The sequence below is a fragment of the Parasteatoda tepidariorum genome, chromosome 12, assembly GCF_982258835.1.
Source record: "Parasteatoda tepidariorum strain Cologne lab strain chromosome 12, Ptep-v5.0, whole genome shotgun sequence".
In the NCBI taxonomy this organism is placed as follows: Eukaryota; Metazoa; Arthropoda; class Arachnida; order Araneae; family Theridiidae; genus Parasteatoda; species Parasteatoda tepidariorum.
This window is the reverse complement of record NC_141766.1, coordinates 49,186,300-49,203,660: the sequence shown is the minus strand read 5'-3', so window position 1 is coordinate 49,203,660 and position 17,361 is coordinate 49,186,300. Positions and strand designations below refer to the sequence as shown.

The 17,361-nt window shown below is 27.4% G+C and overlaps 1 protein-coding gene across 2 annotated transcripts in view; it reads right to left on the bottom strand.

Annotated features, from left to right (window-relative positions):
• Positions 1-445: 445 nt before the first annotated feature.
• The window catches only part of LOC107457336 (glutamate rich 3), a 39,430-nt gene continuing 22,514 nt past the window's right edge, over positions 446-17,361 (bottom strand). For both annotated transcript variants that reach the window (XM_043056551.3, XM_071188084.2), the window contains 4 exons: positions 15,379-15,473; positions 12,311-12,348; positions 6,851-7,025; positions 446-660 (listed from right to left, as the gene is read on the bottom strand). In XM_043056551.3, coding sequence (XP_042912485.2) covers positions 488-660; positions 6,851-7,025; positions 12,311-12,348; positions 15,379-15,473 — 481 coding nt within the window. In that variant the 3' untranslated portion in view covers positions 446-487. The remainder of the gene's footprint in view (positions 661-6,850; positions 7,026-12,310; positions 12,349-15,378; positions 15,474-17,361) is intronic.

Sequence of the window (17,361 nt, the reverse complement as noted above, 5' to 3'; positions counted from 1 at the left end):
CCAGGTTTTGTGCGGTATTTTTAGAGAAATGTGCAAAAATGCTTTCCATCTCTTAATTTTGTCCAACAGTGTATATGATTAAGAAAGATTTTAATGTTAACCAAAATCTAATGCTTCCATTAATTCATTTATTCATTTTTTCGTTATTTAATAAAACGTGAAATGAAAGAAATTCGTATCCTATGTAACACAAGTTTTCAAAAAATTGAAATAGCACAATGCAATGAGAGGTTAAAATTTATAAAGCCGTAATATCTTTGAAAGATAATAAACTGGGCTTTACTGCAAAAACTTTTCAAATTTTTATTTCGTAAAAAATATAATCTATAATCAAAAAATTAATTTAAAGGCCTTATTGTATTACATAAGATACGCAATCTTCATGACAGTAAATTATGAAGAAATATTTCATAATTCATTGCAAATAAAATTCATTTTCAAGAAATTAGTTTAAAGGCTTTATTGTATCACATATGTTACCCCATTTTCATATGGGTAAATTATGAACAGATGCCAAAATTACATGTTCTTTTCCATTTTCATCTTCTGAAGAATTCTCTGATTGATAACTATTTGTTTTAAAATTTCCTTGCTTAATATCATCAGAAGCAGAGTCTTCTGATGAAATAATGGATGGTTCTGAGTCAGAATTTGATTCCTCTATAAAATTAAACAAAAATGAGCCATTAGGTTAGATTCATTTAATATATCATATAAAAGAAATTAGATGATTAAAAAAAAGTAAAACACGCCATTCAATAAGTAGTCGCAATACCGTCAAGTTGCAATACCCTTATCAGGATTTAGTATATGATCTTGGTGGGTTTTGTGTAGGAAAACAAAAAAGCTTATTGATATAACAATTCTAGATGCTGAATTGGTCAGTTTTTTTTCCTTCAACTAATGTAATTTATAATTATTCAACAGTAATGCATTTTAATATTTTTAAAAGTGAAGAAAGTTGAATTTGCTGTTATCAAAATAGTTTTATCTATTTATTTTTTAAAAGCTTTTCAGAAAAAAAAATTACAATCCTAATTATAAAAAAACATTATGGTTAAAAAAAAAAAATATTTTACCAAATGTAATTTCCCTCTCCACCACAGTCCCAATAAAGTTCCTATGTCATAACAAGTAGAATCTAGGATTTGTGCAAAAAAAATTGTCTCATTTCTATAAATAGAAAATGTGTACTATCTCTAGTAAATAGAAGAAGTTTAAAGTTCAGTTCTTCTTCCTAAGTTATTTTGAAAATTTTTCGGTTTTGACAATGCTAAGAATTTTTCTAGTTTAATCATTCCATTTAGAAGGAGCTTCAATTAATATTTTTCGAAAATGGTGGTAGAAATTTGGTATGTATGTTCGCACAATACATTAATGCATATAGCATGGTCTTTAATGCAGAACACAAGAAATCACAAAACATTTTTACTTGTCTTGTTGTGCATGTTAGTCTACAAAATAGAAGTCAGAATTAAACTTTACATGCCCAAATACACTTTTCAAATGCAAATTGATGAAAATACATGAATTATTAATCTGCTTAAGAGAAATAACATAACAGTATCATATTTATAAGTATTAATCATAAATATTAGGCATTATTAACAACAGAGTATTAACAAAGGAACATTAATTTTAGAACTATTAAGTATTAAGGCCAAGTTTTTGACTTTCAAAACGTTATTTTAAAATGATGTTATAAAAAGCATACCGCTCTCCCATTTGCTTTTATGATACATCAATTTTATGTATCTTATTTCCGTATGAACAGTGATAAAGACAAAAAAAAATAATAATAAGCATGAAAGGAGAATGAAAAAGGATAAACTACCTTAGTGATAAAAATTTTTATGTAAATTTAAAAAATTTAAGTCGTTGGAAATTCCATAAATTTTTTTCTTCACTCTATTTGGAGCTGTTTTTTGCTTCATCTGCTATCTTGGCAAAATTTGAAGGTTCATCAATCAGTAGGTATTTTAATTTAATGCTTACATCATATACCAGGCATGTATGGGTAAAAAATACATGCTTGATCAAGGAATCACAATTTTTCCAGGGGTCAGGTATATTGCACAATATAATTTTCAAACTTAGCATTAATGTATATTAAGAACCTTTTAAAAAATGAAGTCAAGAAACTAGCACAACAGGAGCCATATATTAATTAAGGGAGAAAAAAAACAAAAACATTTCCTGACTATAACCATTCATTAGTAAGGAGTGAAAGTGAGATTAAAATTTATCAAAAAGTAGTCTTCGTTCAGTAGAAGTAGTTTATTTTTTACCAGTCTGTTTGCTTAGTGCTCAACTTTTCAGGAGCTGCCATTAAATTTCATTTTAAAATATACTGGCTTTAGATCATTTTAAATCCTCCTTTGCCCGCTTATTAATATGTTAGTTACCATAATGTTGGAAAAAAATGAGTTTCCTCAGCTAAATTGTTTTTTTCTGCTAATATTACTTGTAATTGTGAAATGAAATAAAGTGTAACTAGAAAATAGAGTTTTGTGTGTCTCATTGCCAGAATGGCATTGGTAATCATGGAAGCAGAATGACTCATATGTTGTGTCTCAACAAAATGCAGGTGTATCTCAAAAGTGCCTAAAACAACATCTGTTCAAAGCCGACTGTTATAGAATTTTCTAACAACAATCATTATATTTTTTTCAGTTTAGAGTAAATATTCAAGATGGGCGATGATGAAAAAGAAATAGGTTACTTTCTGCGGAAAAAAAAAGAACAGGCATACACATTCTGGCCCCCTACCGTCTAATTTCTAAATATTAATGCCGCAATGGTCAGCAAGACCAGTATGGCAGCACAAATAGCTGTTTTCGCTGTTTCTTACTTTATTTTGAGATGAGTATAGTTTTTTTTGTTACAATGAGAAAAAATATATATTAAGGCTGGTCATTAAGCATCCTGTATCAAAATAATTTGAATCTAATTGTAAGACAGAGGAGCCATTTTTTTTCCTGAGCAAAAAGAAATTAATTATTACTTTCTATAATAACATGATCATGGCAACATCATAGAACAGCTTTCAGCATTTTACAGAATTGTCCAGACATTTGAACAAATAGAGTGATTGGTCCCTGTTTGATTTTAATGTAAAGGTCTGAATTACATACTGTTTGAGGCCAGAATATATTTAGATTATTTCTGAAAACATCTCTTTTGTCAATTGTTTAGCTTTTTTTCTGTAGTTTTGTTAGTTTTTCCTGTTTCTGACCCAGATAATAATACAAACCTTACCATTGTATTAAAAATATTAATTTAGTTTTTAGCATTAAATTATTTATTGTCAAACCTAAGTCAACTTTTTGAAGCAATACTATGCTTTTAAAATTCTTACTGCTATTTTTGCATCTGTTCCTCCTTTCCTATTACAATCAACAATTACCAAGGTATGTAAATTTTTAACATTTTCTATTTCTTCACTATCAATTTTAATTCCATGCTCAGTTTTACCATTTATTCTCATAGTTTTGGTTTAATTTTGTTTACTTTCAATTCAACGTTTACAGCACAGTTTTCAAAATTAGTAGGTTATGATTGCAAATCTTAAAATTTGCTGGCAAATAAAACAATGTCATCAGCAAAATCTTAGTATTCTTATACAATTTTAAAGTTGTAAAATTCCATCTTATTCCTTTTCTTGCAACTAGGAATACATTTTTCATTATCCAATCAATTATAATTATGAATAATAACCCTGACATCACCCTATAGTTCATAAATAGTTCAGTACATTCCACATGAATAGTTTAGTTTTAATTTTAATAATTTTTTAGGGAATCAATACTTTTTTAGGGAATCATATTTTGAAAATAATGATAAAGTCTGGTTTGAAAATTGAAAGAGTTTCAAGAAAATTTTTAAGTAGTTTTTGTACTTCTTTAAAAAGAATTCAGAATGATAGGGGGTTTTCAACAAATTTCATTTGTACCATAAGACAAAATTTAATAACAAATGATTATACTGTATAATAATCATTTAAAAATGAAACAGAGATGGTATAAGGAAAGGAGAGAGGCAATATGGGGCATGATCCCCCACAATGCTGGTGTCATTTTTAATAAATCTTGTTTAATAGTAGAAAATGAAAATTTTTGGAAAATCCCTTATCATTTTGAACTTTCTTTTAAAAAGTACAAAATATTATATTATATACAATAAATATTATATATTACATTATAAATATTCAAATTAGACTTATTTCATTAGTTGCAAAATAGAATACACTAAAAAATTACGCAAATTTTTTTGAAATTTTCCGCGTAAGTGCAGAATAAAAGAACTACTTTAAATAGTTATATTTTGTGTAGTTTTCAATGATTTTTCTAAAAAATTAAAAAAAGAATTATAATAAATTTTTAATTGCTCTAAAAATTTTGTTTCATATTAAATGTTTTTGAAGGTATAATAAGAAAAACATAAGAATTTTTTTTTTTTTTTACTATAAATGTCTGTATCTCCATAAATATTTAAGCCAGGTTTGTGAAATATTATGCAGTTATTGCAAATAACAGCCAAAGTAATCAATATAAATTACAAGCTAATTTCTTAATTTTCCAGCATAAGGAGTTTAAAAATACTTGTTTTCTCTTGCAATTTATTGTTGGTTTCTAAAACCTCTGAAAGTTTTAAACCTTATTGAAGTATGAAAAATTGCATAAACTAATTACTTCTTAAATTGATAAAATAATCCTCTAAGTATTTTTTGAGAAATTTAAAAAAATTTCCAAAAATGAAAGTGTCTTTTCCATTATTGAAGGGTAATGTATATAGTTCACTCACTTAAAAGAAGATTTTAGCTTTAAAATAAAATTTAAGGAACTAAGCATTTTTGTCTATTTAGAGTTCTAAAAAACCAGAATTTACATTAAATTTAGCAAAATTTGAGTTTTGGCTTACAACCCACCTGCCCAGCTACAACATAAGTATTAAAATTGGCCAAACTCAAATTTAAAAATGTGATGCCCGTCACCTTACGTTGTGTTTCAAAGTACACTGTCTGTTCTAATGCCTTAAAAACCTAACAGTTTTTGTTCCTGTCTCATTTTGGGTAAATATGGCAGAAAATCTGTCTTCTTCGAGAATTTTATTTTTTGGAGATGGCCAGTTTTGCAGCTAAACAACAAAATGGTTCTATCTTTTAAAAAAAATATTGCTAAAATTTTATTGCACATGGTTTCAACTTTTATTGAGCTATATATACAAGTGACACAGATCTACAAAGTTTCTGTTAGCTAATCCTGGGTGTATTAAAGATGACAGACCTGCTGATTTCTCTAGCTTTTAAATGAAGAATTTTTCCCAAATATTTAAAGTAGTAGCAAACATTACGCTTTTTACATTCTGTTTAAATAATTTATTCAACTTGTTATTTCAATTTTAAAACAAAAATACAAATAAAAGTCTTGTGTCTTGTTTTTCAAGCTCCAAATAATATATGATGTTATTAGGGGTTAATGAAAATTGAAAACATTTTGCTTGTTAAAGTATTATTTCACAGCCATTTTTAATGTTACAGGACTTTCAGGTTGGTATCCTCTTGAATGATTTAGTTATAAAAATATGCACATGAAAATATTTTTAGACAAGAATGTAATAAGCAGAAATTAAAAAAGTTGATTTTATTTATTATAACAATAACCCTAAAATATTCATTTTTCTCAAAAATATACGATTCTGTAAAATTGTGTATAAAATAAGTTAAACTGACAAAGTATTTATATGGGCATATTGGAATTATTACACTACCAAAAATTAACATTTAAAACAGGGCTGTTAATCAAAAAGGAAAAACAAAATATTAAAACTTCTTAATACAATGTTTTGCACAAATTTTACATCAATACAAAATAATGCCAGTAAAGATTGAATTAGTAAAAGATTAAATTATAATAATTAAATGCATCCTGACATTTTAGATACAAAGGGTGAAAATGTTATCTGTTTTGAGTTGTATAGTGAGCCCACTAAGATTTTGCTAGTAGGTAAAGTTAAACAAAAATGTATGACTTTAAAATGTTATTACCATAGATCCCGGTATATAAGTCAACTATACAAAGTGCCAAAATTTTTACAAAAATAGAGATTCAACATATACACCAATAGTAAAAACAGACATTGGTTGATTGTGAAATATTGATACATTATAAACAATGAGATAGATATGAACAAAAAGAACATTTCTTTAAACTTAAAGATTCTTTTTAGAAACAATACTTCAAGTTAGATTCAGAAATAAAATGAAAATAAGACAAGTTATGATAATTAATTCAAGTGTACTTAAAAAGAATATTCTACAACACAATGAAAACTTTTAAAACATTCCACAAAGCTACAAAGTCAAAAATTCCAGAGCTTCATCTGTGTTGGATTCAATAACGTAACAGTGATGTCATATGGATCCCACTCTGCAACGGATTCTAATTCAACATCATCTTTTACACTTTTTCTACGATTTTACAATAACATTTGAATTTACATTTCCCCACCTGTCTATTATCATTTATCATTTGCTCCATCTATTACCATTTATCACTTGATGCGTCTAGTATCATTATTTGAGAGGATGCCTTATAGCAAATTTATTTGAGGGCAAATGTATCATATCCAAAGAGAATAATGTGAAATATTTTTAACTTGAGAAAATTTTGTAGAGTTAACAATATTTTATATTTTTAATTTTAGAAATTTGCATACCTGATTTATTTTTAGTTGTAACTTAAACACCCAAAGAAAAAAAACCCTCAGAAATTTGCTATCTCGTGATCGAAAATAGGAGATTGACTGATACACCGGGATATATAGTAATTAATATTTTATCCCAACTTACCAGCAACACTAACATCAGTTTCTTTTACTTCATGCTCTTCAGGAATCAGGGCTTCTGACACAGAGTTCTGTATGTCAGATCTTACAGACAAATTTTCTTCAATATCTTCATCAAATTTAACACTAGTTTCTGACCTTATTGAGATATTAGAGCCATCTAACTGTGATGAACTATTCTATATAAGAAAGGACGTAAACATTTATTTATTGAGGAAAGGGCAATAAAAAAATTAGGAAATTGAAGCATTTTTTAGAGAAAAAAATATCATTTTTAATTAACTTATTAACATAATCACATTGTTTATCATTGTTTTTTATACTAAATTATAAGAAAGGAGTGTAGTGCTACAAGTAGAACAAAAGCATTAAGTTAGTTCTCTTCCCAGGATGAAAAAAATAAAAATTAATCATGTTTTTCTTCTTTACATCAAATTATTGAATGGGTATCAATAGTTTTAGATATGTAAAGAAAGGTTACAATTTTCCAGATTTTTATGATATACAATTTTAACATTATCTGTATACTTATGACATGTGTATATTTATTATAGATCAATTCTTCATTTCTTAACTACTTCATAAGAGGGTGAAAGTTTGTAGTAAGTTAAATTGACAGCAGGTTTCATGTAGTTTTAAGAGCAAGTTAAAACTCTAGACGTTTTATGAAAAGAAGAAAAATAGATTGGCAAATTTTACACCTCAAGTTACAAAGGAAGAAATACTATAAGCAGTGGCATTGTTAGAAAAATTCTCAACAGAGTCTTAATATAAATAGGTATAAAATCCATAAATTTTCAATAAAATACAATAAATAATAAGTTTAAATAAGAAAACTTTTAAATTATAAATGACAGTAAAGCCTCTTAACACTATGCCAATGTTACCGGTGTTAAAAGGCGGCCACTATTCAAAGTTTGTTATTCAAAAAAGAAAGAAAAAACGATATCAAACAACAAAAAGGTTTTAAAAAAAGCATTATGACGTAAAAAGGAACTTGAATAGTAAATTTAACTATATCTTATTACTTTATAGTCAACATTTACAAAAAATCAGTTATTTGTAGCTATTTTTTTATTTTTAAAAACACATGTTTTTCCTTCAAATTATTGACAATGTCAATAGTTTTATCTTACAGTTCATTACCATTATTGAGAGCAAAAGTCTGAATGTGGCTAGAATTTTTCAGTACAGTGAGTCAAAAAGGTTTCTGTACACTATGAGGTTCTAAAAAAAATAACATTAAAATTTTTCTTAATTTACGGAAATAATTTTTCTACTGAAATTTAGGTTTTGTCAAGTTATAACAATATTGAAACACATTTATATTTCTTAAAATTCATGTTAGACAATATCAAACAACAGTAAAATAATTTTATTTATTCAAGTTCTTGCTCTGAAAAGGGTATCTATACGCTCGTGTCTCAGTATAAACTTATAAATACATTATGAGTTAATCAAGGTTGTCAAGACTTGAATTTTTATGGTAAACAACATTTCAAGGAAATTTAAAGTTATTTCTATGTTGTTCAAAGTTGTCGTAACTAGTTGAAACTTGCATTTCAATGAAAAATAATGTTTCAAGGCAGTAAAAAAGTTTTATAACATGAATATAAATACCGAGAAAAATTTTCATATTGTTTAAGGTCGTTGTACCTTGTTCAAACTAGTCAAAAGCTGCATGTTGAAATTTAAAGATATTTTAATATTGTACACGGTTGTTGTAACTTGTCAAAATGTGAATTTTTATAGAAAATAATGTTGTAAAGTTATTTTAGCTTTTCAAAGCAGGAAATCGAATAAATAAAATTATTTCACTGCTGTTTAAGATTGTCTAACATGAATTTTAAAAAATATAAATGTGTTTCAATATTGTTGTAACTTGCTAAAACTTAAATTTTAATAGAAAAATTATTTTAGGGAGCTGAAAAATTTACAAATTGATTTCTTTTAATTTATTCAGTTCATTAATTTCTTCTGCTTTCTTTTTCATATGGCCGCTAGCTCCTTTTGCCTCTGCTTTGTTTTCAATCAATTCTTTTATTGTGTCATACATAGAAAAAAATGTATCAACATATACAAAATCACTAAGAAGCATATGTTTGACTCCAACTGATGTAAATATTTGAGTTCTTCTTTGTCTTCCTCACTTCCAGTTATTTCACTCAGCGATTAGATCTCAGAGGAAATTTTGAATCCTGCTTTAAAAAAGGGTTTCTGAACAATTTCAAGTTTCACTTTTTTGATGGCCATACTAATTCACTTCACTGCATCCAAGACATTTAACTATATAGTAAATCCAACTACAGATGCAGATTTTGGCTAAAAAGAAACAAATTTTCTGATTTGCATCTTGCTTTATAGTATCTTAAAGGCCTGGATTATACCTTGATTTAGTGGTTGATAATGGGTTGTAGTGCTTGTAGGCGGAAACACAGCTTTAACATCACTGAAAATTTTATCTGCTGGATATTTAGCATTATCCAAAAAAAGAAAAACATATTTCTTTTTTTCTTTCTTTAGTTGCTTATTTAGTTCCAAAAGTCATTTGGTCATAATCAACTGTATTATCTAAGACTTGCAATTACTTCAACAGATGACAAGAAGTTTAAATAAACTTGTTTTTGAAACATCACGGTTTGGCTGCTTTTCCAATAACGAGTGTCTTTTGGAAATCTTCAGCCATACTGCAGCATAAGAGAACAATCAAGCATTCGTTTTTGAATATTTCTCATCTTCACATAAATCACAACGTTTTGTCCAAAATAATCTGAAAAAGCAATCCCTTCTTGTCACAATTTTAGACGTTTTGAGCATCAAAATCAGCAATTATCTGCTGAAAAGTTTTACTCCAGCAATTTGTTTTTTCTATAGCGTTAACTACTGCTTCTTCATTTAGAATATGGTAGACGATGTTGTGTCTTAATCTAAATTTTTCCAGCCATCTCAAATTTTTCCATTTGATGCTTTAAACTTTTCTATCCCTAACTTTATTGCAGTTTGCAGAGCATTTTCAAGTAAAATTGATCCAGAAATTGACAAATCTTTTGTAGGGCAATTAGTTAACCAATCAAGCAGAATTCCATCCAGAATTTTGCTGCCTGTCTTACGCAGCTTGATTTTTTAATCCAATTTAATCCACTAAAATACTGATCACTTCTTTTTAAAGCTGTCGCTCTTTTGCGCTTTTTCACAGCCATTTAGTCCAGGTAACTTTTGCATGCTTATTCAATTTTTAACTATACTCAATAACTTTAATTTTATCCTTTAATGTAAAACATTTTTGATTTTGTATTTGAGATTATTCACATATTCACATATTAAAGTTCACACATTATTCACATATTAAAGTTCAAACTCAGACTACCACTCTTAAAGTCTTTAAAATATGAATAAACAAAATGATATCGCTCAACAAATATTGGTCAGGTGTATGCACACATTGCTTCTTTCATGCACAAGCTAGCACTTTCTACAAACTGCTTGAATTGAAAACTGACCAATGAAACATCAAGAATAAAGACTCATATTGTATGTTAGAACAAGATACCTGTGATTCCTACAGACCACCCATGAAAGATGCACCTTATCTGTAGTAGACTGAATTGAACTGTCAAATATATGATTAACTATTGTAGAGATACCTAAAAACTGTTTACAATGACATGAATGAGATGATCAATGGAAGAAAGTGCTTAAAAATAATCAGTTAAAATTATTATTGTAGACAAGAGATGAAAAAAGTTGACTAAGTTACACCCTGATACAAAATTTATGCCAACAATGAGTGGTCTGGTCATTGTTCAGAAATCGCTGTTCAGAGGTTTCTCATTATGTAAAACTTGTAATATGTGGTACCATAAACATATGATTATTCTTCAGGAGTTACTATTGTTTAAAGGTGATCCTTAAAGGAAGTTTTACTGCATTTATAACTTTAATCACTGAATTATTTATATCTATTAACCAAGGCTAAAAACAATTGTGTCATATGCAAAATATTTTATAGAGTGGTAGACAATTAAAAACTAAAGCTTTTAGAACTTTTGCCAACATTTTGAAAGCCTAACCACAAAAGATCTGGAACGCATTTAATATGTAATGTTGAATGATTTTTATGCAGTAGTTTGGAAAATAACTATAAATCAAATATATATAAAACAAAGAATTATGTGTCAAAACAAAGTTAGCTACCTCTAGTAGAAATATTACCGAAAAGCAAAGAAAGCAGGCAACCCTTTTATAAACTGACAAGTAAGGGAGAAAGGGTTACTGAGTACAATATTTACAAATTTACTTAATATTTCTAGAACAATTGTACAACTACCTATTATTCTTTTTATGAAAATTTGAAGTGTTCTTTATCTATAATCATACATAATGGACTTACCTATTTTAATTATTGGAATATTTTGATCATATTTTTAACTATTGGTATGTTCAGATAAGTAAAAATTGCGCGTCTTTTTTCCATGATCATCAAGCAATTAGTATTTGGTGACATATTGCAGTCACTTGATACATCAAGATAGAAGAAATGAGCAACAGAAACATTTGCTTATTTTAATACTTCAAGATGTTAAAGGAAAATACTTGTGTCATTAATTTTTGTAAGGACACTTTTTTACCATAGTTTCTTATAAATCATATCTCTTTTCTAATCTATTTTCTATCATATCTGATTTCAATCTATTGGTATCTAATCTATTGGTAGCTACAGAATTAATGCTTAAGGATAATTCTTGGAACAGTTTTTGACCCTTAAAATCCCCTCTTAGTAATGCAATTGGCCGCAAACTGTGGATATATTAAGTGGAAAAATTAAACAATTTGTTCAAAAACATTAGAAATTAATCTAAAATTATTATTTTTTTTTATCAAAAATGCAATGAACCTATTAATATTGTTGACTTAAACAAATAACAATGAATTCTTCTGTCAAATGTATTTTGTGTAAAATGGTTTTTAAAAGAAAACAATTTACAAATTAAAATTTTATAACATACAATTTTTTTCCTTAATTACATTAATGATAAACGTGATTCTTGATAATAAACTTGATGGATTCTTGGAAAATGGATTCTTCATAAATCAAACCTTTCTCCTGTCCTCTTAATTTTGAAATTTCAAGTTTTGACTCACTCATAATATGATTCATAGTTGTACAAATAGCAAATCTTGCATATAGATTTGTATTTCAAACCAATAACAGTAAGCCATATTTTGCAGAAAAAATGTTTTAAAAACAAACAAGTTATAATGTAACAACTTTTAATGTGAACAAACTCATTGTCTCATTCCATCTTTTACATTAGATCATTGACATTGCCTCTTTAATGGCTTTAATAACAAAATTTAAATAGCCCTCGCCACATTGTGCTTTCACTGTATATGAAAAACTACATATGAACAACTATATCTTACCAAAATATATAAAATACTAAAATTAAATTCATACACTTACTTCAATATCATGAATAACTTCCTTAGTACTTTCTAACTCTGAAAATATGAAACACTAAAATTAAATGAAAGTTAACATTTTAACAAAATGAAATTTTATTTCTATTTTATGGTACACAGTCTCAATTGAGTTTGAATAACATGTTTCAGATTTGTTGGCAAAGTTTCACACATAGTGAATTTGGTGGAATATGATTTTTGTTTTCAATTATGATTAAGTGCAAGTTTAATGAAAAGTCACAACAAAGATTTAACAAAGATAGGTAGCTGAAACATGCTAAAGTAGGCTATTGATAATCTCTGTATAATCTGGAAATAGGGAGAAAGCGTAACTTGGTCATGTACCACATTACTCATATAAAGCATGAAGGTATTGAAAAACAGTGACTCCCATCTGGTGGTCCACAGTTCTTTATACAGGTCATTAAAAATTAGTCTGAATCAATAAAAAACTAATTTCCATAATTAAATTAACTTTAATTAAAAAAATTAATTCATTATCAATGATCTTTAAGTAATTGTCATAAATTTTTCATTAAATAGCATAATTAGACTCAAGAAATTTGGAAAAAATATGTAAATAAAAAAAAAACTCTTAAATAAAATGTAAATTGTAAATGTAAAATCTGCAGCAATATTGGGAAAAATGAACAAGAATAATATTCTTAGGGGAAGTATTGGAGTGATGTTGGATTTTTATATAAATTCATAAAAACTGAATTTTCAGTTTTCAGAAATGCTGACCATGCTGCTGATATGAAGACTATGCATTCAACATCCATGATGTTTTCAATTAATCCTTGTGGAATATAGAGCCTATAACAATAACATAGTAGTCTTGATTACAACAATCTGTTTCTATTTCCCCAACAAAAGCTAAATATATATGTTGCAGCTAGCAAAGCTGCTAATGAACTTATTTGCCTTAAGTTACTTTTCAAAGAGATAACTAGATAAAATGGGAACCCCACTCACTATATTGACAATCAAAGGGCTATAAGACTCACTCAAAACCCTCTACACCATCGAAAATCAAAGCACATTGATGTGCAATTTCATTCAATCCAAGGAAAAGTTGAATGAACAAGCGGAACTTACAATACCTACCGTCAGTAGATCAAATAGCAATATCTTAGTGAAGCCTCTCACGTCTGTCAGATTTACGAACTTAAAAATTAGACTTGAAAACAGTAAGAATTTAAATTAAAGTTGTGTTTACATGATATTATGTTACATTTTAATAAATTGTTTGCTTTTACATTGTTTAATGTTTTGTTTTTATGATAAATATTTCATTTTTATGAATATGTTTTATTTTTATGATATAAATTGTTCTTGATATTGAAAAGGAGTGTTGAAATTAGCAATATCACAGGAATTCTAGTTCATGCTTGTTTAGCACATTTTGACAACAGCTGTTTGTAGTTAATTACAAAGATACATAGCCAGTAGACGTTTGGTAGCTCTTCTGGTTAGATGTTAATGTTTGTCTCTCCACGTTGAGTGTAATGATTTTTGTTTTTGTTATTAAAAATGTTACTGATTTACATTAATGTGTTCTATCTTCCTTTTCATACCTAACGAAATCTCTTCAATCAACTTCCATTCTTTGATATAATAAATAATAGTATTAAAATCACTGCTACCATGAATCTTCTCTTGATTTTTTATTAAAATCATACAGTAGAATTCATTATCTAGTAAACTCCAAAAAGAGAAAGAAAGCTTTTGCTCTTCCTCAGTATCTTAAGCCTCAAAAATACCTGTTGTGTTTGATCTTGGGGAAGAACGTCTGTGACTGGCCTATGATGAAAAGATGAGTAAAATGACAAAAATGGAAACCAATATTTTTTTTGAGGGTGGTGTTTAATAAGATAATTTGATTTAGCAATAATTCACGCTTCTGAGGAAAAGAGAAGGGGAAGATAAAGAAAGAGGTTTCATTTTTCCAGCTAACTCCTTTTCTTTTGATAAGTGTTTGGAATTTTTTTTAAACATATTGGTTTTCACATTGATAGGTCTAGTTTTTCTTATTATTTTCCTACCAAAAGAAATTTAAAAAAAAAATGCTTATTTTAAAAGCGTGTTTGTTAAAATTGTACATTTTGAAAAAACAAATTAGAACAAAATATTTTTTATCAGGAATATAAAGAAAACTATGACCAAGCTCTGATCAATGATCCTTGTAAATTAAATACAGGCAATCCTTTAATACTTAGTGAAAAATTTTCAAAGGAGTAATAATCACTCTTAATTAGCATCTTTAAAAAATCTAAATAAAAACAATTATTGTGTTAGTTTTGAACGTTCTCAAATAAACATCATACATTCATTTGCAAATATTAAGTCAAAAAAATTTCTCCTCTATATTTAAATAAGTACTCTTAATTTATTTTACTTTTAGCTAAAGTTAGTCAAATTCTTATAACAAAAATTTAAATAACGTCAGTTTTATAAAATATTTAAGATTTTTGCACATCTTGCATATAAAAAAAAACACTTAAGTGAAAAAAAAACTAACTCTTTTAGACAAAATGAAAGAGAATCACCAAAATTGATATTTTGGGTTGGAAACTAAGTTTCCACAATTTTAACAATGAGCACATCACTAAACATTTTTGGTACAATATTTTAGATAATTCAAAAGAGGATGTTTTGCTGAACCAAAATCTATGTTGTTTTTAAGCCAATTTATGCTAAAAATGTAATGTCAAGTTAAAAAAAAGAGCACATTTCGCACCTTTTTACTTTTAATCAAGGTTCTAAGGTAGTAATAGTTGCTGGTGACACTTGTGCTACGTATCGTGAGGGTGCCATAACTGAAAAAGCAGCTTGCGTTTGGCAAGGTAAGTTTAAAAATTTCACCTCAAAAAATACACATCATTCTGGCTGTAGTTGAATATAACAAGTTCTAACATGAAATTTTTTCTCAAATGACATAGGAATTGACAGAAAAAATGGAATGCTCCTACAGTTTGAACTTTAAAAATTTTTTAAAATTGCAGGAGCTTAAGAAGCCAACCCAATATATTCAAAACAATTCCTTAATAGTTCATATAAACATTTTACTTTCTTCGATGGATTTTTCCTGTTGAATGTCATCAATAGTCTCATCTATTGTCTTTACAATCTTGGAGGATTTCATAATTTCAAGATATTGGCATCTGAACAAAAAAGTTTCCTCATTAATAAAACATGCATTCAGTGGCAAAATTAGGCACAAGAAAATTCTTAAATGCAAAAATTTTTTTATTAATAATGCATAATAATGTACAAAAATATATATGCAGTCTGTCCAAAATGTAATGAATCTGATTTTCTAAATACACCCCAATAAACTGAATCGCATGTTACTTTGACATGACAACTCCCAGTGACGCTTCTTTAGATATTAAATATGATTTTATTTTTACTTCAGTTGAATTGGCTAAAAATTTAATTATTTAAGTCCATACAATAAATAGAGTCAGGCAAAAGATTCCAGATTGTATACAAGCAAAAAGAAATCAGTCATACTTGAAAGAAATTGAAAGATCTTGCTCGACACTTACTGTTAATTAAGAGGAAAAATATGTGATAATAAAAAGTTTCCATAAATTCAAGCATGATAGTGTAAACAATTCAAATAACACCTGAAACCATAACTATTAACATAATCTTCATTAAATAATAAATATCCATGTTATTTTACTAACAAATGATGTACCAATTTTTAAATATATTCTGGCATTTTATTTTGACCACCTTTTATTATAGTTATTGATTCATTATAACCACTGATACATAAAGTCCAATCCCATTGATACAATGCTAAAACCCGTTAAAATTAAAATTCTTCCATTACCAAAAAATTACTTCAAAAACAAGTACAGTGAAACCTCTCGAGAGTGACCACCCTCTGTTCCACAGTAAAATGCTCGTTAATGGAGGATCATTCTTAGGGGTTAACTATATGGGTTAATAATATTCTAGGGGTAAGTTATATTGTTATCCAAAATACATGATTTTTCACAAAGAATTTTCATTTTAGCCAGTGTCATTTTCTTGGTGCGGAAATGCCACTTGTGTTGGTATCATGAAAACCAGATAGATGAATAAAGTATAGCATCAATAAAAATGATCACAACTGATATAATTAAAAGTAAAAACAAATTTACCAATTATGAATAATAGAATTATTTTAAATAAATAAACAATTATATATTTTAAGATTGCATTTAATTTCATAACATAAAAATTAATTAGCTTTAAAAGATAAGATGAGATTTGTTTGCTAGAGATGCTTAGTTTTTTCTAAAATAACTTTTCTTTCTAATTTAACTTTCTAGTCTAAAATTGAATAATTGATAGTATCATCTTTATTGCTTTCTGACTGCAACATGAAGTTGTAAATGTCTTTAAGAGATCATCAAAAGGAGCTTTCTAAATAAAAGACTCATACAAATATTTTTAATACATTTTAATCTACTTATTTGTTTTGTTAAGATTTTTTATTTTGATATTTTTTTGTTTCCTTATTTTGCCTTTTCCGCATTTGGTGCAGAAATTTGCCCGGTCACTGAAAGAGGTTTTCATGGTTTCTTCTAAAGGTTTTCCTTAACACAAAGTCTATGGAAAAAAATCTGTGCCTCCCGAAAGTGGTCATAAACAACATAGTTTTCTACATAGAGGTGGTCTTTTCTGGAGGTTTCACTTTATTAGGTTATATAAATTATAAAAAATGTTTTGATTTAGAGATAATTAGTTGATATAAAGGCTTAAAGAAATTTTTTGGAATACTATTTCATTTGATGTTACTGTATAATATGGAAATATTTTGACAATGCAATAATAAAAAAATAAAACAATGAAATATTTTGAATACTAATACAATAATGAATCATTTCAAATTCTTTTCAGGTGAAGGAAGTGTGGTAAAACCAAACAGAGCTTTTACTCAAGGTAGATTACAGTCACAAATTAGGAAGAATAACCAAAACTTATCTAACATTGATAATAAATTAAAATAGGATTTTAAAAAAAAAACTCAAGAGAGCACACAGATACTCAAAC